The 26408-nt window shown below is 34.2% G+C and overlaps 1 protein-coding gene across 10 annotated transcripts in view; it reads right to left on the bottom strand.

Annotated features, from left to right (window-relative positions):
- The window catches only part of NBEA (neurobeachin), a 743003-nt gene that overhangs the window by 296330 nt on the left and 420265 nt on the right, over nt 1–26408 (bottom strand). For all 10 annotated transcript variants that reach the window (XM_012465562.2, XM_064361756.1, XM_064361759.1 and 7 more), the window contains 2 exons: nt 24404–24512; nt 21538–21704 (listed from right to left, as the gene is read on the bottom strand). In XM_012465562.2, coding sequence (XP_012320985.2) covers nt 21538–21704; nt 24404–24512 — 276 coding nt within the window. The remainder of the gene's footprint in view (nt 1–21537; nt 21705–24403; nt 24513–26408) is intronic.

The following is a 26408-nucleotide window of genomic DNA, read 5'->3' as shown; positions in this document are numbered from 1 at the left end:
CTAACAGACATTTATGAAATATTTCATCCAACAGCTATGGAATATACATTCTTCTCAATCAGCAAATGGAACATTCTCCAGGACAGATGATATGTTATGACACAAAATAAGTCTCAACAGGACAAGGATGACTATTTTCATCACTTCTATTCAACACAGTACTGGAAGTCCTGGTCAGAGCAATCAGGCAAGAGAAAAAGTAATGGGCATCCAAACTTGAAAAGAGAAAGTCAAACCATCCCTCTTTGCAAATGACATAATCTTATATCTAGAAAAACCTAAAGACTCCACCAAAAACCTCTTAGATCTGATAAATTCAGTAAAGCTGCAGGTTATAAAATCAACATAAAAAAACAGAAGTGTTTATATATAGCAATGATGAACTAACTGAGTAAAAACTCAAGAAGGCAATCCTATTCACAATTTAACAAGAGGTGAACAACCTCTATAAGGGAAACTACAAAACGGTGATGAACAAAACTGAATAAAACACAACCAGAGGGAAAGACATCCCATGCTGATGGACTTAACATCACCATGTATTCCAAAGCAACCTACAGATTCAATGCAATCCCTATCAAAATATCAGTATCATTTTTCACAGAAATAGAAAAAAAAAAATCCTAAAATTCATATGGAACCCTAAAGGAGCCAGAAAAGTTGAAGCAAATCCTGAAGAAAAAGGACAAAGCTGCAGGCATCACACTACCTAACTTCAAAACAGCAAGGTGTTGGTATAAAATCATATGCATTGGGGAAAGGACACTCTTCAAAAAAATGATGCTGGGAAAACAGACTATCCATCTGCAGAAGCATGAAACAGGATTCCTATCTCTTACTATATAAAAAAAAGGAACTAAAGATAGATTAAATGTTTAAATGTTAAGACCCAAAGCTATAAAATGACTATAAGAAAATGCAGGGAAACACTTCAGAACACTGAATATGTTCCCTAGATGGTTTGGGTGTATTTGTTAATTGGGCAGAGGCTGTAATAGATATTTCTTAGCCATACTTTCTAATCTTAGCATCTGAAAGAAAAAAAATACTGAACTGAGTTAATATATATTAGATTTTAGTATAATTTAGATATTTTAATAGTTTTATGTCATTAACAAGTTGCCTCATTTGGTAAATATGTAACAAGGCATGATATAACAATAATAACTAACACTTACATTTGCATGTTTTTAATTTTTACAGCCTAAGTGGCAGGTACTGTGTATTAATAATAATACTCATGTTAAATGTTAAAATTGTTCAGAGAGCCATTAAAAATATCTGGAGTATAGATTTTGTTCAAGAAAAACAAACAACAGTAGTATCAATAATAGTAAAGAGATTTATAATAAATAAAATAAAAGTAAGCAATTTTTGATTGTGTGAAAATGGATGAGATTGCAATTTCAAAATAAAAAACATTTTACTGGCATGGTCTCAGGTGGCACAGAATAGAGGTAGAGAAGAAATTCAAAACATGAAAGGTGACAAATCTGACAGGTATTTTTTTCCTTAGGTGCTGTATTATACACCAAAATTAGAATAGCAAAGACTAGTCACAAAGTCAGAGACAGGAGTATATTTATGTTTCTTTATGAGATGATTACTATTTTATTGATCAAACTTGGGTTGACCACAGTTTCAGTTTAATGTAAAATAATCTGAGTGGTAGTACACTAGAAATAGTTGGGATCTACCTGAGAAGAAAGCTTTATTATTAATATAGATTAAAAGGACCTATACAAGATAGAGAACTACATAATAGTAATTGATTTATATATTTTACTTTAAACTTCAACAGATACGATTCTCTCCAAGAAAATAATTACAAAAATCCTCTTCACTTAAGTGCCCCTGGAAGCATTAATACTTGGAACCAATATTCACATAACTCATCAAATTTACTGAAAGGTGAAAATTTTAATGATCCATCAGGTACTGTAGACTTATAAATCTGTTTTAGCTCTTTGTAGATTCTGGATATTAGCCCTTTGCCAGATGGGTAGACTTAAAAAAATTTTCCCCATTCTCTTGGTTGTCGGTTCACTCTAATTAAGTTAACAAGATATTTTGTTACTTGCCCACTTCATATGTATGTTAACTTACTGCTTAGTAATGTATTTTAAAGTTTCATAAGAACACTAAGCTTATTCAGTTGGGTAAGTCTAGTTTACAACCTGTAAAAATGCCTATGTGATAGTTTATATTTGGCATATTTTACTGCTTAGCCTTCAGTCTTTGTTTATCCAAAGCCAGTTGTATTTAATTTTTAAGACTTATGTTAAGACTCAAAATAGGTATAAAAATTCTATTTATGTAATATCCTTATCATGCAAAGTACAAAATCTCATTCAAAAAGAGGAACAGAGATTTTTATTACACCAAAGTAAATTGCCAAATTTTTTTGTTATGTATGAAAATTGGTAAGAGGCAAATATAACTTGCTTTAAAATTATTTTATCTTGCAGATCTATTATGTAAGCAATGGGAGTACTCACAGTATTTACTTTTTCAGAGGCTGATGAATCTAAGTTGCATTTTCTTACTGTTTGTGGACATGGACTCTGGAATATAGTATAGTGAGGACTGAGTGTTAAGTCCCTTAAGTTTCATCCATTAATTTTTCTTAGTGTGATGTGTAATTATTTTTTCAGTTTTCCAATTTCCTCAATTTTTTCCTGGATAATTTAGTAGCTGCTTACATTGAGGGAAAGAGGAACCTACTGAAATTAACAATTTATGTTTGAGGAATTACAATTACAAAATTAAAATGAACAAGTTGAAGAAAATTAACAATGGAGACATAATACAATAAAAACACAATATAAAATAAAGCTATATGAAAACATCCTTGCAAAAAATTTAACTTATTTTTATAATAATAGATATACCAAAAATTTTAAACTGCTTTTTAAAAATCCAGTCATAATATGCGTATCATTTATATCTATTTTCTTTTTTAATCTATAATAATCTGTTATGTACTACAAATATTATCCAAAAATAGAATATATAATAACTTCTTATATTCCAGTAAGTATTATTTGTTAGAAAAAGGGGTTGGCAAAATAGAATGTTTCTGTAATACTGCTTACTGGCTTATATTTATTCTACTACATAGTTAATTCCTAAAGCTGAAACAATCATTACGTTTTGATGTTCACCTCTTTTATTGAACTACCCACAGGGAGATTTATGGGAATGCTATCATGTCAAGGTCGTAGGATTAAATGAACAGTGATGACAGTAAACAAGCCATTTCTCTATATTCCAAAGGGTTTAACTCAGTTACTTAAAATGCCATAAACATAAATAGTCTTCTCTCTCTACAATGTATCCATGACAGATGACTTCAAAATACAGCACTCTAGGGCAATGGCACTTTCCAACTACACAGGCAAGCCTTATTATTGACAAATGACACTAACTTACTTGTAAGCACAAATGTCAGAAAATGCTCCACAATCTAATGCATACAATTTGACTGTGCATATAATATAGAACAATATCACTGTAAACTAATTTACTCTTCAATTATAAAAAACAAAAATATGTGTTGTTATGAAAAGAGGATATTTATATAGAAAAAAGCAGTCAGAATTCAAATTTCTAAACCTTTTAACATGTATTTTCATAATTTTCCAAAAATTTTGAGTAGAACATTTTGTTTTAGAAAATGTAATGCTATATAAATAAAAATATCTAAACCAAAAAGCAAGCATTTAAAACAAAAGTCACAGCAAGTGTCCAGAGATTTATCTCACTAGCTTAATAATGTTCCACTCTCAATGACTACAACAAATATGTCTTTAAATCTGACAATATTCCAGATGTTACTACTCGAAAAACATTTTCTGGTTGGGTAAATGTATATTTTAATAGGCAGCTAAGTTATGGACTAAGGGACTTTGATATCCTCACTTTAACTCCAGGTGTTTGTTGCAAATGGGTCAAAAAATTTAAATGTCATGCCATTTGTAAGCCAAGGAACAGTTTCATTAATGTAGGGAATCCAAAAACTAATTTTTATTTTAAAACTAATGACTTTTCTGTTGCTGAAAAGGTAGTCTAATATTTGTGAGAGTTACTTTATATTTACATGTTGATTTTCTTAATTATCATTTGTTTTCATGTAATTCTATGTATAATACATTTTTACAAAGTATTGTACTTCTGACTTACTAAAACAATTATCCTAATTTATTTATTTATTTATTTTATTGCATTTTAGGTTTTGGGGTACATGTGAAGAACATGCAAGATTGTCGCATAGGTGCATACGTGGCAGTGTGATTCGCTGCCTTCCTCCCCTTTGCCTATATCTGGCATTTGTCCCCATGCTATCTCTCCCCAACTCCCCACCCCCTGCTGTTCCTCCTCTATTTCCCCCCAACAGACCCCAGTGTGTAGTGCTCCCCTCCCTGTGTCCATGTGTTCTCATTATTCAACACCCACCTATGAGTGAGAACATGCGGTGTTTGATTTTGTGTTCTTGTGTCAGTTTGCTGAGAATGATGGTTTCCAGGTTCATCCATGTCCCTACAAAGGACGCGAACTCATCGTTTTTGATGGCTGCATAATATTCCATGATGTATATGTGCCACATTTTCCCTGTCCGGTCTATCATCGATGGGCATTTGGGTTGGTTCCAGGTCTTTGCTATTGTAAACTGTGCTGCAATGAACATTCGTGTGCAGGTGTCCTTATAGTAGAAAGATTTATAATCCTTTGGATATATGCCCAGTAATGGGATTGCTGGGTCAAATGGAATTTCTATTTCTAGGTCTCTGAGGAATCGCCACACTGTCTCTTCCACAATGGCTGAACTAATTTACACTCCCACGAACAGTGTAAAGTGTTCCTATTTCTCCACATCCTCTCCAGCATCTGTTGTCTCCAGATTTTGTAATGATCGTCATTCTAACTGGTGTGAGATGGTATCTCAATGTGGTTTTGATTTGCATTTCTCTAATGACCAGTGATGATGAGCATTTTTTCATATGTTTGTTGGCCTCGTGTATGTCTTCTTTTGTAAAGTATCTGTTCATATCCTTCGCCCACTTTTGAATGGGCTTGTTTTTTTCTTGTAGATCTGTTTTAGTTCTTTGTAAATTCTGGATATCAGCCCTTTGTCAGATGGGTAAGCTGCAAAAATTTTTTCCCATTCTGTTGGTTGCCAATTCACTCTAATGACTTTCTTTTGCTATGCAGAAGCTGTGGAGTTTGATTAGGTCCCATTTGTCTATTTTGGCTTTTGTTGCCAATGCTTTTGGTGTTTTGGTCATGAAGTTCTTGCCTACGCCCATGTCCTGAATGGTTTTGCCTAGATTTTCTTCTAGGGTTTTTATGGTGTTAGATCTTATGCTTAGGTCTTTAATCCATGTGGAGTTAATTTTAGTGTAAGGTGTCAGGAAGGGGTCCAGTTTCTGCTTTCTGCATATGGCTAGCCAGTTTTCCCAACACCATTTATTAAACTACCCAGATTAAAAAAAAAGAAAAGAGAGAATAACCAAATAGATGCAATAAAAAATGATAAAGGGGTTATCACCACAGATTCCGCAGAAATTCAAACCATCATCAGAGATTATTACCAACAACTCTATGCACATAACCAGTAAACCTGAAAGAAATGGATAAATTCCTGGACACCCTCCCAAGCCTAAACCAGGAAGAAGTTGAAACCCTGAAGAGACCAATAACAAGGTCTGAAGTGGAGGCAGCAATTAAGAGCCTACCACCCAAAAAAAGCCTGGGTCCAGATGGGTTCACAGCCGAATTCTACCAGACATACAAAGAGGAGCTGGTACCATTCCTTCTGAAACTATTCCAAATAATACAGAAAGAGGAAATCCTTCCCAAATCTTTTTATGACACCAACATCATCCTGATACCAAAACCCGGCAGAGACTCAACAAGAAAAGAAAACTACAGGCCAATATCCATGATGAACATAGATGCAAAAATCTTCAATAAAATACTGGCAAGCCGACTACAACAGCACATCAAAAAGCTTATCCACCATGATCAAGTAGGATTCATCCCGGGGATGCAAGGCTGGTTCAACATATGCAAGTCTATAAACGTAATTCACCACATAAACAGAACCAAAGACAAAAACCACATGATTATCTCAATTGATGCAGAGAAGGCCTTCAACAAAATTCAACAGCCCTTTATGGTAAAAACCCTCAATAAACTAGGTATTGACGGAACGTATCTCAAAATAATAAAAGCTATTTATGATAAACCAACAGCCAATATCATACTGAATGGGCAAAAACTGGAAGCATTCCCTTTGAAATCTGGCACTAGACAAGGATGCCCTCTCTCACCACTCCTATTCAATATAGTATTGGAAGTTCTAGCCAGAACAATCAGGCAAGAAAAAGAAATAAAGGGTATTCAAATAGGAAAGGAGGAAGTCAAATTGTCTCTATTTGCAGACGACATGATTGTATATCTAGAAGACCCCATTGTCTCAGCCCAAAATCTCCTTAAACTGATAAGCAACTTCAGCAAAGTCTCAGGATACAAAATCAATGTGCAAAAATCACAAGCATTCCTATACACCAATAACAGACTTAAAGAGAGCCAAATCAAGAATGAACTGCCATTCACAATTGCTACAAAGAGAATAAAATACCTAGGAACACAACTAACAAGGAACGTAAAGGACCTCTTCAAGGAGAACTACAAATCACTGCTCAACGAAACAAGAGAGGACACAAATAGATGGAGAAACATTCCATGTTCATGGTTAGGAAGAATCAATATCATGAAAATGGCCATACTGCCCAAAGTAATTTACAGATTCAGCGCTATCCACATCAAGCCTCCAATGACCTTCTTCACAGAACTGGAAAAAACCACCTTAAACTTCATATGGAAACAAAAGAGAGCCCGCATAGCCAAGTCAATTCTAAGCAAAAATTACAAAGCAGGAGGCATCACACTACTGGATATCAAAGTATACTACAAGGCTACAGTAATCAAAACAGCATGGTACTGGTACCAAAACAGAGATATAGACCAATGGAACAGAACAGAGGACTCGGAGGCAGCACAACATATCTACAACCATCTGATCTTTGACAAACCTGACAAAAAGAAGCAATTATCGTAATTAAAAAAAAAAACTATTTATTTTAGAAAAAATGCATCAGAAATGATGATGGCAACCAAGTGGCTCATACAGGTTTCTACCTAAATTCTACAAGTGTCTTTATAATAGAATGACTTATAATCCTTTGGGTATATACCCAGTAATGGGATTGCTGGATCAAATGGAATTTCTATTTCTAGATCCTTGAGGAATCTCCACACTGTCTTCTACAATGGCTGAACTAATTTACACTCCCACCAACAATGCAAAAGTGTTCCTTTTTTCACATCCTCTCCAGCATCTGTTGTCTCCAGAATTTTTAATGATCGCCATTCTAACTGGCATGAGATGGTACCTAAATTTGGTTTTGATTTGCATTTCTCTAATGACCAGTGATGATGAGCATTTTTTCATATGTTTGTTGGCCTCATATATGTTTTCTTTTGAAAAGTGTCTGTTCATACCCTTTGCCCACTTTTGAATGGGTTTGTTTGTTTTTTTCTTGTAAATCTGTTTTACTTCTTTGTAGATTCTAGATATTAGACCTTTTTTAAGAACAAATCAAACATACCCCTAGAGTCCAGAGTGAAATGAGAATCCCAGGGCTTTACACTAGTAAAATCATTAAAATATCTACCTAATCCTGGAGAGTGTATGTGTTCGGGGCCGTACAAATAACTGGGATTAAATTTTCTACCAGCTCCATGGAGGGACTACGAGCAAATTAAATTGGATTTAAAATAAATGCCTTAGTATAGTGGTTGCAGTTCACATACACGATAAATGGAAAGGGTGAAAGGTTTGAAGATGAAGGAAACAGGAGTGGGATCAAGAAGTGAAAGTGAAGAGACTACATGAGAATGTTTTACACTCTGCATGAGAATTTGCTGAAATAGGATATAATTTTTGCTTTACAGTTCCACCTGGTCATTGCTTCCTTTGTTTTAGTGCTTACTTTATGTCACTTTAAAATATTATTTTGTGCTTATAATGCTAATTCTATGTTATTTTAATTATTATTTTTACTTTAAATTCTTAAAACAGTGAGTTTAAGAAGTCTCATCTTGGAAGCATAGAATATTAAATTTAAATCCAAAAAACACATGTTCTCATTTGATCTTGTCATGTACATTTACATAGCTCTCACAAAACTATAACATAGCCTTTTGCAAAGCTTTAGAGCCATTAAAAATATAATCGATGATGCAAATGTATTTATGTCCTAAGCATGTTATTTTGGTGGGCATGGGTGAGTCATCTTAGATCTCAGTGTTGCTGAGATCACAACTGGTAGATTGTTTAGTCTAGCTCAGTAACTGTCAATATACTTGTAGCAACTATATTCATTGAGTGTTGAGCACATTCCTAAGTAAAATCTTGACATTTTAAATTATTAAAAAATTTCTTGGAGAAGTTTTCTTTTTTTCTTCTCTTAATAACGCATAGTCTTTATTAGAGAATGGTAACTTTGCTTTAGAATTATATATAACACACACATAAACACATACACACACATATAAATAGATCTAGTACAAATTAACCTATTCATAGGTATAGCTGTAGAGAAAGCTAATCCAATTTATGGTCTTGAGACTCTATGACCAACTTAATAGTGTTTGCACAGAAATAACAGATAAACTGAGCTGTAATTTATTAATCTTTATAACAATTAAATAATATCCGATGAAAATTCTTTATAATAAATATATAATGCAGAGATTGACAAATACTAGTGTTAACAACTGAAGAATCACCTATAAAACCTTTTCCAGGCCATGTATTTTTTAAAGTTTTAAAACATCTTTAAATTTACATATAGTAAAATTCACTCTCTGACTTATAATTCTATAAATCTTGACAAATGCATACAGTCATAAAACCACTACGACAATCAAAATATAGGACAGCTCCATCATCCCAAAAAGCTCTCTTATGTGGCCACTTTCTGGTCAAATACTCCCTCAAGAGTTAATCCTTGAAAACCACTGATCTGTTCTATTTGCCTACAATAATGAAGCATCTGTTAAAATATTTTGGTTGCTTTTTTAATTACAATATTTGTTTCTTATTGTTACATTTTAAAAGTATTTTTTCCCAGTCTATGATTTTCCCAGTCTGAAGGAATATGGCATTCTCTCAAGTCTTTCACAGGAAAAATGTTTTTAATTATTTTTTCTTTTACAGATCAGATTTTTGGTACTGCATTTAATAACTCTTTGCCCAAAACAAGTAAGGTCACAAAGATTTTTCTCCTATGTTTTCTTTGAGACATTGTATGGGATTACATTTTGTATTTAAGTCTATGGTCCACCTGGAGTTAAGTTTTGCATAGGGTCTGCGGTGCAGATCAAGTTCCAGTTTTTGCATATGGATATTCGACTATTCCTGCACTATTTGCTGAAAAACTATCATTTCTCCACTATATTGCCTTTGCACTGTTGTGGGATAAACAAAACAAAACAAAGAACGGGTCTTCATTCTTAAAGTTCCAAGTTCTATGTTTTTGTTCCCCTTCTACCTGAAAGAAGTCCTTTGGAATTTCTTTGAGAACATTTCTGTTCGTGAATAATTCTCTTAATAATCCATTGAAAATGTTTTAATTTTGCCTTCATTTATAAAGAGTATTTTCGCTGAATGTTGAATTTTAGGTTGCCAATTATTTTTCTGGCCTCCATTTGTTTCTGATAAAAAAGTTATCATTTGAATTGTTGTCTGTTATAGGTAACAGATTGGTTTTCCTGTATTTTCTTTCAAGATTTTTTTTTCTTTATCTTGGTTTCCAGAAGATTGATTATGATGTGTCTAGATTTAGCTTTAATTGTATTTACACTGTTTGTCATCTCTTAGCTTCTTGAGTCTCTAACTTGACATCTTCCACCTAATTTGATACATATTCAACTATTTTTTTCTGTAAATAATGTTTCTGTACCAATTTCTTTCTCCTCTTCTGATGATTCAGTGTTCAAACTTAGACATTTTGTTTGATATTATCCCAGAGATACCTGAAGCTCTGTTAGTTTTCCCCTCAATCTGATTTCTCTCTTTTCTTAAATTATAAAACTTCATTTGATCTATCTTTAAGATCATTTACTCTTTCCTCTGTCATCTTCATTCTACTATTGAGCTTATCCAGTGAATATTTTATTTCAGGTGATGTATTTTTCATTTTTTTGGTTCTTTTATATACTTCTTATTTTCCTGCTGAGATCTGTCAGTCTATTCATTTAACTTCACTTTACTTCATGGAAGATGATTATAAAGCTGCTTTTAAGTCTTTGATAGTTCCAACATCTCAGTCACCTTGGGACTGGCATCTGTTAACTGTCTGTCCTTGAGAAATGGTGAGATTTCCTGGTTCTTTGTATATTGAGTAATTTTAGATTGTATCCTGGACATTTATAATATTATCTTGTGGGACACTGGATCATGTTAACTTCCTCTGGAGAATGTTCGTTTATTTTTGTTTGGGAAGTCAATTGAACCTTTTAGGTTCAGATAAGTTCTGCCATGCCTTCAATGGGCAGCAGTTCCAAAGTCAGTTCAGTTCAGGTCTTGGATTTGGGAAACCTAAGAATATTTTTTAAAGCCCTAGATTTCCAAGTCTTCAGTCTTCTTCTTAATTATATAGTTGTTTGTATTTCATTATTCTAATGGCTAGCTTTTATAATCAATATAATAATCAGTAATTAATCACTGAAATGACTATGAGCTTTAGGTTCAGATCAATCTGGACTCAAATCCTACTCTTGTCTCTATTACTCAGCTGTGTAATACTGGGCAAGACATTTGATCTCTAATCTCACATTTTTTATCTGTAAAATAGAAAAAATAATGTCTTCCTTACAGTTGTTAGGATGAAATAAGACATTCCCAGTGAAGTATCAAAATAGTTACCATCAATACAGAGCTGTGCTCTCAAATCTTATCAGAAAACAAAATCTCAATAGCAATGCTTATATGAAAATGAATAATAAAAACTGAGATCACACACACACACACACACACAGACACATCACACACACACGGGCCTATTAAACTCAAGGGACTATTAAAAGTTGTTGACTTAAATTTAGGCTGTATGGCTTAAGTAGTTTAAGCAATAGGAAATATGATCCAAAAAACTAAAATAAACAAAGAAAAACTATATACATTGAGCATTATTTAATAGCACTGAATCTCAAAATACGCATGTTAAAGAATCTTTTATAGCTTTTCCTCAAGGCAAAAATAAAGATCAATACTACTAATTCAAATGCTAAAGTATGTTAGAACCAGCCTCACCACGGAATCCAAAGATAGATGTAAATTTTTATGTTATAACTAAATTTTTGTAGAATAGCAAGTAGAACATTATAGGGATGAAATTCCTTCATACATAACATACATTTGATAACGGGGTATAACAATAATTAGTATTCAATCCCTACACTTAGGAAGCTGCAAGTATATTGAAAGAGACAGGCACATTCACATGGCTATATCACAGTAAGTGATATATCATAGATAACTTCAATAGAGATAACAACAACGAAACATAGGGAAGCAGTGTTAGAAAAGATAGAGAAAGCCAAGGAATGCTATAGAAAAAGGTGACATTTGAACTCGGTTATAAATAAGGTGACTATATTTTCCTATTTGTCCTGAATATGCGTCTTCATATAACAGCCAGACTGATGTTTTTAAAACATAAATCAGGTCACGTTGCTCTCCTTTTCAAACACTTCTTTGCTTTTCATGCTACTTAGGATACAGTCACAAATCCTTAACGTGATCAAACAGGACTTTTAATCATCTGGCTCATGTTATTTTCTAGCTCCATCTCAAGCCACTACCGACATCGTTCATTAAGCTCCCAACAAACTACCCTTCTTTTTGTTCATTTTGTTTTTTAAGCCCAGAGTCTTTGTAATATTTCTCTTCTGAATGGTTTACATGCCCCCCTTTGCTGAAGATGCCCTACTCAACTCTTTACGTTATTTAGCTTAAACAGAGCTTCTTCAAACAAGTCTTTCCTCACTCCCTAATCTAAAATAGAGCTCCTCTGTTTTACATGATCCTTCAAAGTACTTTGCACTTTTCTTTCCTACCATTTACCAAAGGTTTATATCTTTTATTTCCATATATATTATATACATACACACACACACATACATGTTTTATTTATTTATTTATTTATTTTTGACAAAGTCTTGTTCTGCCACCCAGGCTGGAGTACAGTGGCATAATCTCAGCTCACTGCAACCTCTGCCTCCTAGGTTCAAGTGAGTCTCCTGCTTCAGACTTCCTAGTAGCTGGGATAACAGACATGTGCCACCATGTCCAGCTAATTTTTATATTTTTAGTAGAGACAGGGTTTTACCATCTTGGCCAGGCTGATCTCGAACTCCTGACCTCAAAGTAATTTGCCCTCCTTGGCCTCCCAAAGTGTTGGGATTACAGGTGTGAGCCACCACGCCTGGCCTATTTCTATAATTATTAATTCAATATCAATTTCTTCTACTAGACTATAAACTCAGTTGGGGAGGAAGTATATCTGTTTTGCTTACCACTATGCTAGTGCAAACAGGAGCTCAAGAACTATCTGTTGAAGCTAGGCATGGTGGCTCACACCTATAATCCCAGTACTTTGGAAGGCTGAGGCAGGCAGATCATTTGAGGTCAGGAGTTCGAGACCAGTCTTGCCAACATGCTGAAACCCCCGTCTCTACCAAAAATATAAAAAATTGGCTGGATGTGGTGTTGCATGCCTGTAATGCCAGCTACTCAGGAGACTGAGGCAGGAGAATTGCTCAAACTCAGGAGGCAAAGGTTGCAGTGAGCTGAGATCATGCTACTGCACTCAAGTCTGGGCAACAGAGCAAGACTCTGTCTCATTTTTTTTTTTAAAGAATTATCTGTTAATAAAATGAATAAAATTAGTACATTCAACTATATATTACAAGTTAAAAGATGACAGGAAATATTTTTAAAAGGCTCTTTACAAAGAGCAGACTAACAGAAAAAAGAAAAAAGACTAACAAGCATTGGATATCTCTTATGTGTCTGGCATTATATTAAGCATTTTGCACACAATATTTCATTTTTTCATATTAACATAACCTATTTTAGTAGGAACTGTTCACTCCATTTCCTGAATGAGAAAATGTGAGCGTCAGGAAGGTAAAATCTTTGCTCAAAAGACATGGAATCAACATAAATGTCCACCAATGATAGACTGTGTAAAGGAAATGTGGTACATATACATGATGGAATACTATGCATCCATAAAAAAAATGAGATAATGTCTTTTGCAGGGACATGGATGAAGCTGGAGACCATTAACCTTAGCAAACTAACACAGGAACAGAAAACCAAATGCCATGTGTTCTCATTTATAAGTAGGAACTAAATAATGAGAACACATGGACATACAGAGGAGAACAACACACAATGGGGCCTATGACAGGGTGGAGGAAAGGAGGAGGGAGAAGATCAGGAAAAATAACTAATGAATACTAGGCTTAATTCCTGGGTGATGAAATAATCTATATAACAAATCCTCATGACACAAGTGTTCCTATGTAACAAATCTGCATGTGTACCTCTGAACTTAAAAGTTAAAAAAAGAAAAAGAACAAAAAACCTCTTTGTTCAAGACTACATAGCTTAGAAGTCACACAGCTAATAAGTAATTGAGCTCTTATAGTTGATTATAAAGCTCAAATTCTATGTGGAAAGATTATTTTATCAAAACTAGCTTACATGCCATCTACACATGGTGCCATAATACATGTGCATGGAAATTTTCATGGATTCATTAATTTTTAAAATATGTGTTGAAAAATTATTATATGCAGAGTTCTAGGCACTGGGGCTATACCAGTAAATGAAAGTCCATAATATCAGGTAAAAAAAACACTTAAACACTAAATTGTATGCCAAGAGATAGGTGCTATAAAGAAGATAAAGGCTGAGAAAATTTAGGGAGTGATGAAGGGAAAATTGTGGTGTGCAATTTTTGACAGAATGGTCAGAGAAGTCCACTCTAATGAGAAAACACTTGTGCAAAGACCTCTCTGAGTATATCATTCAGAAGGAACAGTATGCAAAAGCAGGAAGTGCTTGCCAGTATACAAAACAGACGGAGGCCAGGGTGGCTGTGGTGGAGTAAGCCAGGGGCTTAGAAGATGCATGGCAAAATATGAGGTCAGACATAACCGTAAAACAAAAGAGATCAAAAGAATAAAGTACATAGAAGACTGTCAAATATAATTTCGTGGTTCAGTAGGATAAACTCCAAACAAAAAGTCAATGGTCACTCTACAATGGAAGAATATTTTTCAGTTACTCATAAGTATGATATAAATATTCTTATATGCACAATTATATTAATCCCATTGGATTAGCAATGGATAATATGGCCACATATTTTTCTTGCATTTTCAAGTTGAGAGCATTATTCTGTAGTAGAAACATACACTGTACAAAATATAGAAGTTTACAATTTATATAAAAAACAAAAAAAGTCCAGGCCCAGACAGTTTCACAGTTGAATTCTACCACAGGTATAAAGAGGAGCTGGTACCATTCCTTATGAAACTATTCCAAACAACAGAAAAAGAGGAAATCCTTCCTAACTCATTTTATGAGGCCAACATCATCCTGATACCAAAACCTGGCAGAGATACAACAAAAAAAGAAAGTTTCAGGCCGATATCCTTGATAAACATCTATGTGAAAATCTTCAATAAAATACTGGCAAACTGAATCGAGCAGCACATCAAAAAGATTACCCACCGGGGTCAAGCAGGCTTCATCACTGGGATGCAAGGTTGGTTCAACATAGACAAATCAATAAACGTAATCTGTCACATAAACAGAACCAATGACAAAACCACATGATTATCTCAAAAGATGCAGAGAAAACCTTTGAAAAAATTCAACATCCTTCATGCTAAAAACTCTCAATGAACTAGGTATTGATAGAATGATCTCAAAATAATGACAGCTATTTATGACAAACTCACAGCCAGTATCACACTGAATGAAAAAACTGGAAGCATTCCCTTTGAAAACTGGCACAAGACAAGGATGCCCTCTCTTACCACTCCTATTCAACATAATGTTGGAAGTTTTGGCCAGGGCAATCAGGCAAGAGAAAGAAAGAAAGGGTATTCAATTAGAAAAAGAGGAAGTCAATTGGACTGTATTTGCAGATGACATGATTGTATATTTAGAAAACCCCATCATCTCAGCCCAAAATCTCCTTAAGCTGATAAGCAACTTCAGTAAAGTCTCAGGATACAAACTCAGTATGCAGAAATCACAAGCATTCCTATACACCAATAACAGACTGAGAGCCAAATCAAGAGTGAACTCCCATTCACAAATGCTACAAAGATAATTTAATACCTAGGAATACAACTTACAAGGGATGTGAAGGACCTCTTCAAGGAGAACAACAAACCACTGCTCAAGGAAATAAGAGAGGACACAAACAAACTGAAAAACATTCCATGCTCATGGTTAGGAAGAATCAGTATCGTGAAAATGGCCATATTGTCCAAAGTAATTTATAGATTCAATGCTATTCCCATCAAGCTACCACTGATTTTCTTCACAGAATTGGAAAAAACTACTTTAAATTTCATATGGAACCAAAAAAGAGCCCACATAGCCAAGACAATCCTAAGCAAAAAGAACAAAGCTGGAGGCATCACACTACCTGACTTCAAACTATACTACAAGGCTACAGTAATGAACACAGCATGGTACTAGTACCAAAGCAGATATATAGACCAGTGGAAAAGAAAAGAGGCCTCAGAAATAATGCCACACATCTACAACCATCTGGTCATTAATCAACCTGACAAAACCAACAATGGAGAAAGGATTCCCTATTTAATAAATAATATTGGTAAAACTGGATAGCCATATGCAGAAAGCTGAAAGTGGATCCCTTCCTTACACCTTATACAAAAATTAGCTCAAGATGGATTAAATAATTAAACATAAGACCTAAAACCATAAAATCCCTAGAAGAAAACCTAGGCAAAACCATTCAGGATATAGGCATAGACAAGGACTTCATGACTAAAACACCAAAAGCAATGGCAACAAAAGCCAAAATAGACAAATGGGATCTAATTGAACTAAAGAGTGTCTGCACAGCAAAAGAAATTATTATCAGAGTGAACAGGCAACCTACAGGATAGGAGAACATTTTTGCAATCTCTCTATCCGACAAAGGGCTAATATCCAGAACTACAAGGAACTTAAACAAATTTACAAGATAAAAAACAAACAACCCATCAAAAAGTGGGCAAAGGATATGACAGACACTTCTTAAAAGGAGACATTTTTGTGGCCAAGAAACATGAAAAAAAGCTCATCAATCAAAACCACATTGAGATGCCATCTCATGCCAGTTAGAATGGTGATCATTAAAAAGTCAGGAGACAATAGATGCTGGAGAGGATGTGGAGAAATAGGAATGCTTTTACACTGTTGGTGGGAGTGTAAATTAGTTCAACCATTTTGGAAGAACATGTGGCGATTCCTCAAGGATGTAGAACTAGAAATACTATTTGACCCAGCAATCCTATTACTGGGTATATACCCAAAGGAGTATAAATCATTCTGTTATAAAGACACATGCACATGTATGTTTACTGCGGCACTGTTCACAATAGCAAAGGCTTGGAACCAACCCAAATGCCCATCAATGGTAGACTGGATAAAGAAAATGTGGCACATATACACCATGGAATATTATGCAGCCATAAAAAGGGATGAGTTCATGTCATTTGCATGGACATGGATGAAGCTGGAAACCATCATTCTCAGCAACCTAACCAAAAAATAGAAAACAAAACACTGTATGTTCTCACTCACAAGTGGGTGTTGAACAACGAAAACACATGGACACAGGGAGGGGACCGTCACACACCAGGACCTTTTGGGGAGTGCGGGGCTAAGGGAGGGAAGGCATTAGGAGAAATACCTAATGTAGATTACAGAGTGATGGATACAGCCAACCACCATGGCAAGCGTGTACCTATGTAACAAACCTTCAAGTTCTGCACATGTACCCCAGAACTTAAAGTATATATATGGAAACAGAAAACTTAAAAAAAAAAAACCTGAAACATTCACAGAATAACAGGATTCAAATGCAACTTTTGCTGTTAAAATATTTTCCGGTCTTTTTGAGGAGCTTCTGAGTCCAGTTAGAATACATAAACTTTTCTATGTAAAATGTTAGTGGATTTGTAAACAACTGTTTTAGAGTGTTGCTGACTCTAACACTTTTGTTTCATGCAGGGATAAGTACTTTTTGGCATTTAATAAAGTTAAATAAAATATAAAATTATTCCCAATAGACTAGTTTAATTTCTATTATTCTATGATAGGTATCATCACTGAAAAAAGGGCACACAAAGTATTTATTCATTAATTCATTCACAATTTTTTTGGTACCTACTGTGCATCAGGACTTATTCTAGGTGCTGGGGATATAATTATGGATAAAAGAGTAAAAAATCCATTCCATTGTGTAGCTTACATGCTACCAGAAAACAAAACAATAAAAATAATATTTAAGTAAAATATATGAAATTTAAGTATCAAAGTAATAGATATCGAAAAGGGGATAATAAAGCAGGGAAATGCAATATAAAATATCTGGGGGAAGAAGCAAAATTTTAGAGTAGCTAGAGAAGGTTTTTTTTTTTGAGATGATATCATTTGGAATTAAGGCCTGAAGAAAACGTGAAAGCTTGCCAAATGAATTTTTTGGGGGAAAGCATTCTAAACAGAGCAAACATGACCTGCAAGCAAGAAGCCAGGGTAACTAGAACAAAAAGAACTAAAAAGAGAGTGTTGGGAGAGGAAGTTGAAGAGTTAACAAAGACTGGACCACATATGGCCTAATGAGTCATTATGAGATATTATTTTTCCCCTCAGTAAATGGTAAGCCTCTGCAGCAAGTGTTCAAAAGAACTTTCTGAAATGATGGAAAGGTTCTGTGCTATCCACTATAGCAGCCATGAGCCACATGTGGCTACTGAGTACTTGAAATGTGGCTAGTGCAACTGAGGTATCAAATTTTTAATTTAATTTAATTTAATTAGATTTGAATAGCCACATATGACTACTGGTTACAGTCTGGTATTGTACAGCTATGGAGGTTTCTAAGCACAGGAGCAGAGGGATCTACATTTTAATAAGAGTCACTTGGCCAGGTGCAGTGGCTCACACCTGTAATCTCAGGGCTTTGGGAAGCCAAGGCTGGCGGATCATGAGGTCAGGAGATTGAGATTATCCTGGCTAACATGGTGAAACCCCATCTCTACTAAAAATACAAAAAATTAGCCAGGCGTGGTGGAACGTGCCTATAGTCCTAACTACTCAGGAGGCTGAGGCAGGAGAATTGCTTGAATTTGGGAGGCGGAGGTTGCAGTAAGCTGAGATCACGCTATTGCACTCCAGCTTGGGTGACAGAGCAAAACTCTGTCTCAAAAAAAAAAAAAAAGAGTCATGTTGTGCTGAGAATGACTTTAGGATGACAAGGGCAAAAATATAAAAAGAAAGACTATATATCATGCGGCTACAATAAGTCAAGTGAGGAATGATGTGGCTTGGGCCAAGGTGATCAAAGGTAATGGGGAAAAGCAGTCAAAGCTGGATATATTTTGCAGCAGTGTCATTAAGATTTGCTGAAGGGCTCAATGTGGGACATGTAAACAGTAGTCAAGAACAGAGCAATATTTATGGCCTCGGGAACTGTAAGAATGGAGTTACCAGCCGGGCGCAGTGGCTCACGCCTGTAATCCCAGCACTTTGGGAGGCCAAGGCGGGTGGATCACGAGGTCAAGAGATTGAAACCATCCTGGTCAACATGGTGAAACCCCATCTCTACTGAAAATACAAAAAATTAGCTGGGCATGGTGGTGCGTGCCTGTAATCCCAGCTACTCAGGAGGCTGAGGCAGGAGAATTGCCTGAACCCAGGAGGTGGAGGTTGCAGTGAGCCGAGATCGCGCCATTGCACTCCAGCCTGGGTAACAAAAGCGAAACTCCGTCTCAAAAAAAAAAATGAAAAAAAAAGAATGGAGTTGCCTTTGGCTGAGATGGAGAAAAACATAAGAGCAACTGGTTAAGAAAGTATTAGAAGCTCAGTTTTCATATGTTATGTGTGAGATGACTACTAGATATCCAAGTAGAAGATGCCAAGTGGGCAGATGAATATACAGAACTGGAGATGGGAGAGATCTGGACTTGAGATGATAAATTTTGGAGTTATCAACATATTAGTACTATTTTTAAGTCATGAGACTAGATAAAATTGCCTAGAGAGCGAATAAGAAAGAAAAAAGATAGGTCCAATGACTGAGCCCTATTAGTTAATCAAATACTAAGGAGGATTATACAGAACAAAACCTATGCTTAAAGGTTTAGAGTTCAGTGACATAGTTAGTAAATGATCGTAGAAATATTGTGTTTTTTTTTTTCAGATAGTTGTTGGCAGTAGAAATTAATGTGCAGGAAAGAAGACACTTGCTCTTCTGAGGGCTCAGGTCATGCTTTCTGGCAATCTAATGAGATACCAGAAAGGTTGCTGACCAGCTAACACAGGATGCATCTGACATGTTACCACATGACTGCTGGTATGGAGATCACTGTCCTTTAGCTGTATTCTAATTACATGAAGAAATAATTAAAACCCAAACCATGTACTGCTTTATATAGTTAAGGCAATATCCTGAATCATACCCGCTGCATTAATAGCAACACAATGTTATAGTCCTGACTACCTATAAGTAAGTATGAATAGATAAATCCAATTCAGATAACATAAAAAAGGAGACAAGGCCTGTAGATGGGTAAAGCACTCATGTTATTGTTAGTGTGTGTAATGGTTACATTTTATGTCAACTTGGCTAGGCTATAATGTCCAGTTGTTTGGTCAAACAATTCGTCTAACTGTTGCTGTGGAGGTATTTTGTAGATATGATTAACATCTACAGTCCATTAACTTTAAGTAAAGGATATTACCCTCAAGAATGTGGGAAAGGCTCATCCAATCAATTTAAGGCCTTAGCAAAAGCTGAGGTTTCCTGGAGAAGAAATTCTACTTCAAGACTCTAATACAGAAATCTTGCCTGAGTTTCTAGCCTGCCAGCCTGTCCTACAGATTTCAGACTTATCAGCTCCCAGTGATCACAAAACAAATTCCTTAAAAGGAATTTATTTAATAAATATAAATATCTCTGGAGCATCCTGACTGATACATGCTATTTGTACAAGCAGTGTGAGACTATGTAAGTTTTCTTTAACCTCTTTCCGCTTCAGGTTCCTCCTGGTAAAATGGAGACACCTCAGTGTCACCCTTAATAAAGATGTTCAAGGTTAAATGAAATGATCCATGTAAAGTTCTTAGTATGGTACCTAGCACACAACAAATAATAAATATTAGAGTCCATGGATTATTGATATTATTATGATAAATATTAAGTGTTGACTATTTTAAAGACATATGTTATAATTTTACCTTAAATGCAAAAATAATAAAGTTTAAAAATATCTATCTTACACTCATAATCTCAGGAAGCTGATTAAATACCATCCTACTTCTATTCTAGGTGCTTTTCTCTAACTAACAGAATCATTTTCACCAAGACTCTTCTTAGTAGTGTCCTGTCTCCATTTCACCAGACCCTAAATTCTGCCAAACAGAGATTTAATAAAAACATTTAAAGGGGTCAAATAAAATAAAAATATAAAAAGGAAGAGTATCAGCCATCTAAATATAATGACCTGTTTTACTACTAGTTTTCAGAAAACTTCACTGTACAGATAACAATAGCAACAACAACAACAAAAAGAATTATATGTCCACAAAACTTTAGGGAGAACATTGTAATTTACAAACAACCAAATTTTTGGTTTAGTTGTTCTATATTATGGTAAATAACCATATTTGAGATTAAAATTCTCCCTTGGTAAAACGGAACAGAAAATTATGAAAGAAAACTTTTTAAAAGAACTTATTACTTCTTTATAGTATATGCTTACATGTGTTCTTGTATAAAAAAGAATGATATTAATTTAATAAGTAGAAAGAGTTGACTTAAAATTTTTTTTTTAAAAAGAGCCATTTCTTATACCTAACATCCATGTTACATATGAGAGACAGTAGACTAAAATACCTGCCTAACCATTATGTTGCATATTATTATAAATTAGAAATAACTTCCACTGTAGCTACTATAAGAAGTTTAGATTTTCCCTTAAACTCTTCTGATGAAGCATTATTAAAGATTTCAGGAAAATTTTCAAGTAATTTTTTAAAAATTATATTTTCTAAATGGCTTTTAAATTTGTAGTTATATTTTAATTTCCAACTCCTATAATTAATCTATGAATTATTATTTACTCTAATTTATTATAACTCACCTATGAGAAACTGCTCCCCAAGCACCATGTTTATTTGTGAGAATATTGAGAATCTTCTGCTTCAGCTGATTTGCTGTTACATGATCTCGATGTTTGGCAGCACTGATAAGATGGTCACACATCTTTTCTTCCTCTCTTCTGTCAGCAGCATATTGGGCACACTGTGACTATAAAGAAATATAAACAATGGATAATAATAAACTTTTTACTATGTGTAAGTAAGGATGATATATATTCAACTTAAAGGGTAACAGGAATTCAACTTTTTAAAACTCAAATAATATAATCTTTTGATATTTTGTTCTAAAAATTAGTCACCTTTCAAATATAAAAATGTGCTCTTTCTAAGGTATATGTAAAATAATTTGAACAATGTTGAAGTAATTAAAGACTTATGGTTTCTTCCAATTCTGATCATCTAATTTTCATGTATTCCAAAAATAATAATTTTAGAAGCACAAATATTTATTATAAATGTAAACACACTTGTTTATCAAGCCAATATATCTCACTTAAAATAAAAGGTATGTTCTTAATAATTATATATGAATCAAAAATCTGTCATTTAATTTGTCAATCTATGAGATACCAGATATTCATTCTTAAATGTGTTAGCAACACTGCTGATCAATGGATCATCTTTTGTATTAAAAATATTCAACATAAACATGAAGAGGCACATTTCTTTAATTATAAATTTGATTCTTTTATTGTAGTTTTTATGCAAAAAACTACAATAAATATGCACAGTGGCATGACTATAACTTTTCACATTAATAAACGTGTAATACAAGTAATATAACTAGGAAGAAAAGAGTCTCATCCATCTGATAAAATAAATACAACTAGTTCACATTTATCATTACAATGCAAAAATCAATTTCATAGAAGGTACTTCAACATATTCCTCCCATCTATCTATCGATACAGACTACTACCACAAGTAATCTCTTCTCAAGAAATAACTCTACAGTAATCTAAGAAGGATTAATTCATTTTCCAATTTATCTTTTTGTACAGGGAATCACCAATTAGTACAATGATCTGCCTCAGTAATGAGGTTAATATTTCATTAGCTCATTGGAGAGTAAAATTAAATTTACATTTTTCTTCCTTAACAATTACAGTAGTTAACTAAAAAAACTTAACTGTGAAGTACCCATCTAAAATCAAATACACTTTTCTTTCTAATTATAGGCTGATACGGGGGATAGAAAAATCCCTCAAAAAGTTCCAGCAAAATGTCATGACTTGGTAAATCTTCTACAATTCAAAAGGGATGTCTTTGTGTAAACTAGACACACACACACACACACACACACACACACACACACCCCATTGCATTTACTAATATAGCTCTAACCCAAAAAGAAGAGATATTAACATTCAAGTCAAAAAAACAAGGCACAATTATCAAATAACATTGGCAATATAATCAAAATTAGATTTGCATTAATATTATATTTTATGTACATAAAATCTGAAAAACACTGTCTTCGTGTCTCCTTGGAAACCTCTTATCACCTTGAGATGAGGACCCACAATCAGAGTAATCTCATTCCTAAGAGTGAAAAATTGGTGTGTGGGGGGTGGGAGATAAAAATATTGTTATTTTAGTATATAAAACATAAATGTATGTAAGTACAAAAACAGATATGCAGCCTATAGGTGGTATTATAATGTCATTGGAATTAGGGGTCAAATAGGCAAAATCTCTAAAAAGCCTCCTGAGGGAGTCAATAGCAACAACAACAACACAAGTTGGGAACTGCCCTTAGCTTAAGGTCACCTTGGTTAAGTATGTGTTAAAGCTCATAACTAATATCTAGCCACTTGAAAATCTATTTTAAATGTTTTTACATGACAAATATTGATCTGCCTATTTCCCCCAAAAATATCTTGATTTTCTTAGTGGAAATACAAGAGACTCAAAACTGATCCTGCAGGGAATTCAGCTGATATTCCCATTCTTATTTACTAATACAAAACTTCACTTTGATAAACACTTAAAGATCACTATAGTTTTATCAAAGTTTAAAATATCTGGTATCTCTTTCAAAATAAGGTTGTTGCAATTTCACAAGACAAGTGCCTGCCTGTCTTGTGCTTCTTATGACCAAATGAAGCAGAGGTCATGGGTTTGAAAGCAAGAGCAGCTATTTTCCTGTCTCAAGCTTTTCAGCTAGCTAGGTCAGAGATCACTAGACCTAGTCTATCAACTTGTATGACTCACAGAGCTGCTTTACTGAGATAAAAACCTCATCAAAACTAGAATTGTGGGCTCTGATTTCTAGCCACACCATACTTGTTAGCCTGTTGTATCAGGAGAATAAATTGGTGGAGTTATTTATTACTTTCAAGTCCAACGTAAGCCAAATACCAGGGCACATAAATATTTCTGGAACCAATTTTGTCTTGTAAATGGAATAAACTGAAATAATAAATAACTTATATATAAAACATAGAAATTAGAAGAATTTTTGAAACTTATATGAGTTTATTCAAATAACTGTATCATATACTCATATCTACCTAATGGTGTGTAAATCTCTGCTAGCTTAAAAATAACTGAAATTGTTGCATTATAAATTATTTTTCATATTTACTCTTGAGTAGGTTAGGATAACTTCAGTCTACCAAATGGTTAGGTATATATAGGGTGGAAAGAATTTTTTCATGCTGTAAATGGGGTAAAAATAAATTGGTACTCTGTGTTTGACATTTACTAAAGCTTTTAAAAAACAGGAATAGTCATGCCTTCAGTGAAATTTTCCTTTACAAAAACTCCTTCTTATGTAAGGTCACAGATAGGTGATTGTTGGGTTATACGAGAAAATCAGAATTTAGTCTACTCCCAAAACCTTACCTCAAACTCTGCATGTTTATGTACATCCTCAGCTCTCTGTCTGTTCAAAATAAACTCAGCTTCATTTGCAACACGAACTATATGGTCCTTCATAGCATGGCACAATAATCTAAAAAGAAAAATACCTTTGGAATTATTATTATAGCTTTGGTTAGTTCAATTTTTTCAATAATCAAATTTCAGTATTTCAAATATACATAAGTTTTAGATAAAGCTAGATACAAAATTGACATATTTTAAATTATGATTCAGTGAAATGGGAAATACAGAAAAACGTCATAAAACTGTTGCAGCAATTCCTCTGTTAAATAGTGTGTCTTGTGAATCAGCAATTCAATTAATTCAATTAAGATAGGTTACTCAAAAATAAAAAACTTTGGTTGGGGTGTTGTAAAATGGTTATATAACAGAAGTCACTATCTTAGAGGTAAATTTTCACAATAAGCTCGATTTCACAATGACCACACATTATGAAATCAATAGACTAGATTTTTACTTTAAATAATGCAGATGATAGGACTAAATGACATTAAAATTCTTTTAAATGCTGAAATTCCACATTCTAATACAGAACTACAGTTAAAGCTCAACCACAGACTAGAATTTTTTAACTACAGAAGTTATTTATTTAGAAGACTCGAATTATTTTTAAAATGTTTAATAACATTTACAGTGAAAAGCCTCTCACTATAACCTCTATTCACCAAATTTTCAACCTCAACAGGTACCCACTGTTATGCCTGTGTGTGTTTCAGAGACTGCTAAAATATATAAATGAAAATACAAAAATATTCTTTTCCCTTACTTCCTAACACTAATAATTATTAGTACATTATACAGTCTGTTCTATACCCAGCTTTTCTCACATAGCAATATATCTTGGAGATCTTTTCACATCTACACACGGGGAGCTTTTTCTAACTTCTTTTATAACATGTGGCAGAGATTACTTCCAAAGATGGCTACAACAACATTTCCCATCCAACATGGTCTTTTGCAGTGTGACTTTATCATCACCCCATCAAAAAATGGGAGTCTTTTTCTACTCTTTGTCGATCTGGGCTTGCCCTGTGACTTCCTGTGAGCAACAGAATACAGCAGAAGTGATGTTATGTGACTCCTGAGGCTAGGATATAAGATGCCAGGCAGCTTTTGATTTTTTTTGGAACTCTCTCTTCTGGAATCTGTTGCTCCTCCGAGAGAACAGAGGTGTTCAGGCTCTCAGGCCCAGATGAGGTCTCAGCCCAAAGTAAGTCACATTCAGGACACTGCAGACCCAGGAAACTCCACATGGAGCCAGAGAGAACTGCTTAACTGAGCCCAGACAATGAGAATCATGAGGAAGAACAAAAATGAGTACTTGTTTAAGCCACATGATGATATTAAGAGGAAGAAGGTGAAGGAAGAGGAGGAGGAGGAGAAGAGGCGGGGAGGAGGAGGAAGAGGAGGAGGAGGAGAAGAGGCGGGGAGGAGGAGGAAGAGGAGGAGAAGGAGAAGAGGCGGGGAGGAGGAGGAAGAGGAGGAGGAGGAGAAGAAGGTAACATTGATTATGACAACTAATACCATTTCGTTTTTCACTTTGTCAATTAAAAACAATGATTTGGCCTTTTTGCATCTTCTTCGGTTTTTTTGCAATAAGGAATTACTGTATATTTTAAAAAATCAAATAATATTTTAAAAAGCTACCTTCAAATCTTTCTGGGTTTTCCTTAAAGGGCATGCTTAAGAAGTTGCTTTATCTATGTCCTTTTTAAATTTCATTCTAATCTCGTATTCCTTCATTGTCCAGTTTTTCTTTCAGAGATTTTAATCAGGAGTACTATTTCTATATCACCATTACTTATTTTCACTGCTCATTCATGTAATATATAAACTTTTTTGCTCAAATTTTCATAAATATAAATCAGAAGGGAATAGGTTTAACTTGTTTTAATTTCTGTACTTACTAAATACCAAGTCCTTGTAATTCCTCCTATATTCTTCACTATATTATATCTACCTGTGG

The sequence above is a fragment of the Aotus nancymaae genome, unplaced genomic scaffold (genome assembly GCF_030222135.1).
Source record: "Aotus nancymaae isolate 86718 unplaced genomic scaffold, 86718_ANA_hifiasm-v0.15.2.pri h1tg000043l, whole genome shotgun sequence".
Taxonomy (NCBI): Eukaryota; Metazoa; Chordata; class Mammalia; order Primates; family Aotidae; genus Aotus; species Aotus nancymaae.
The sequence above is the reverse complement of the archived record's forward strand: the minus strand, read 5'-3'. Positions and strand labels throughout refer to the sequence as shown.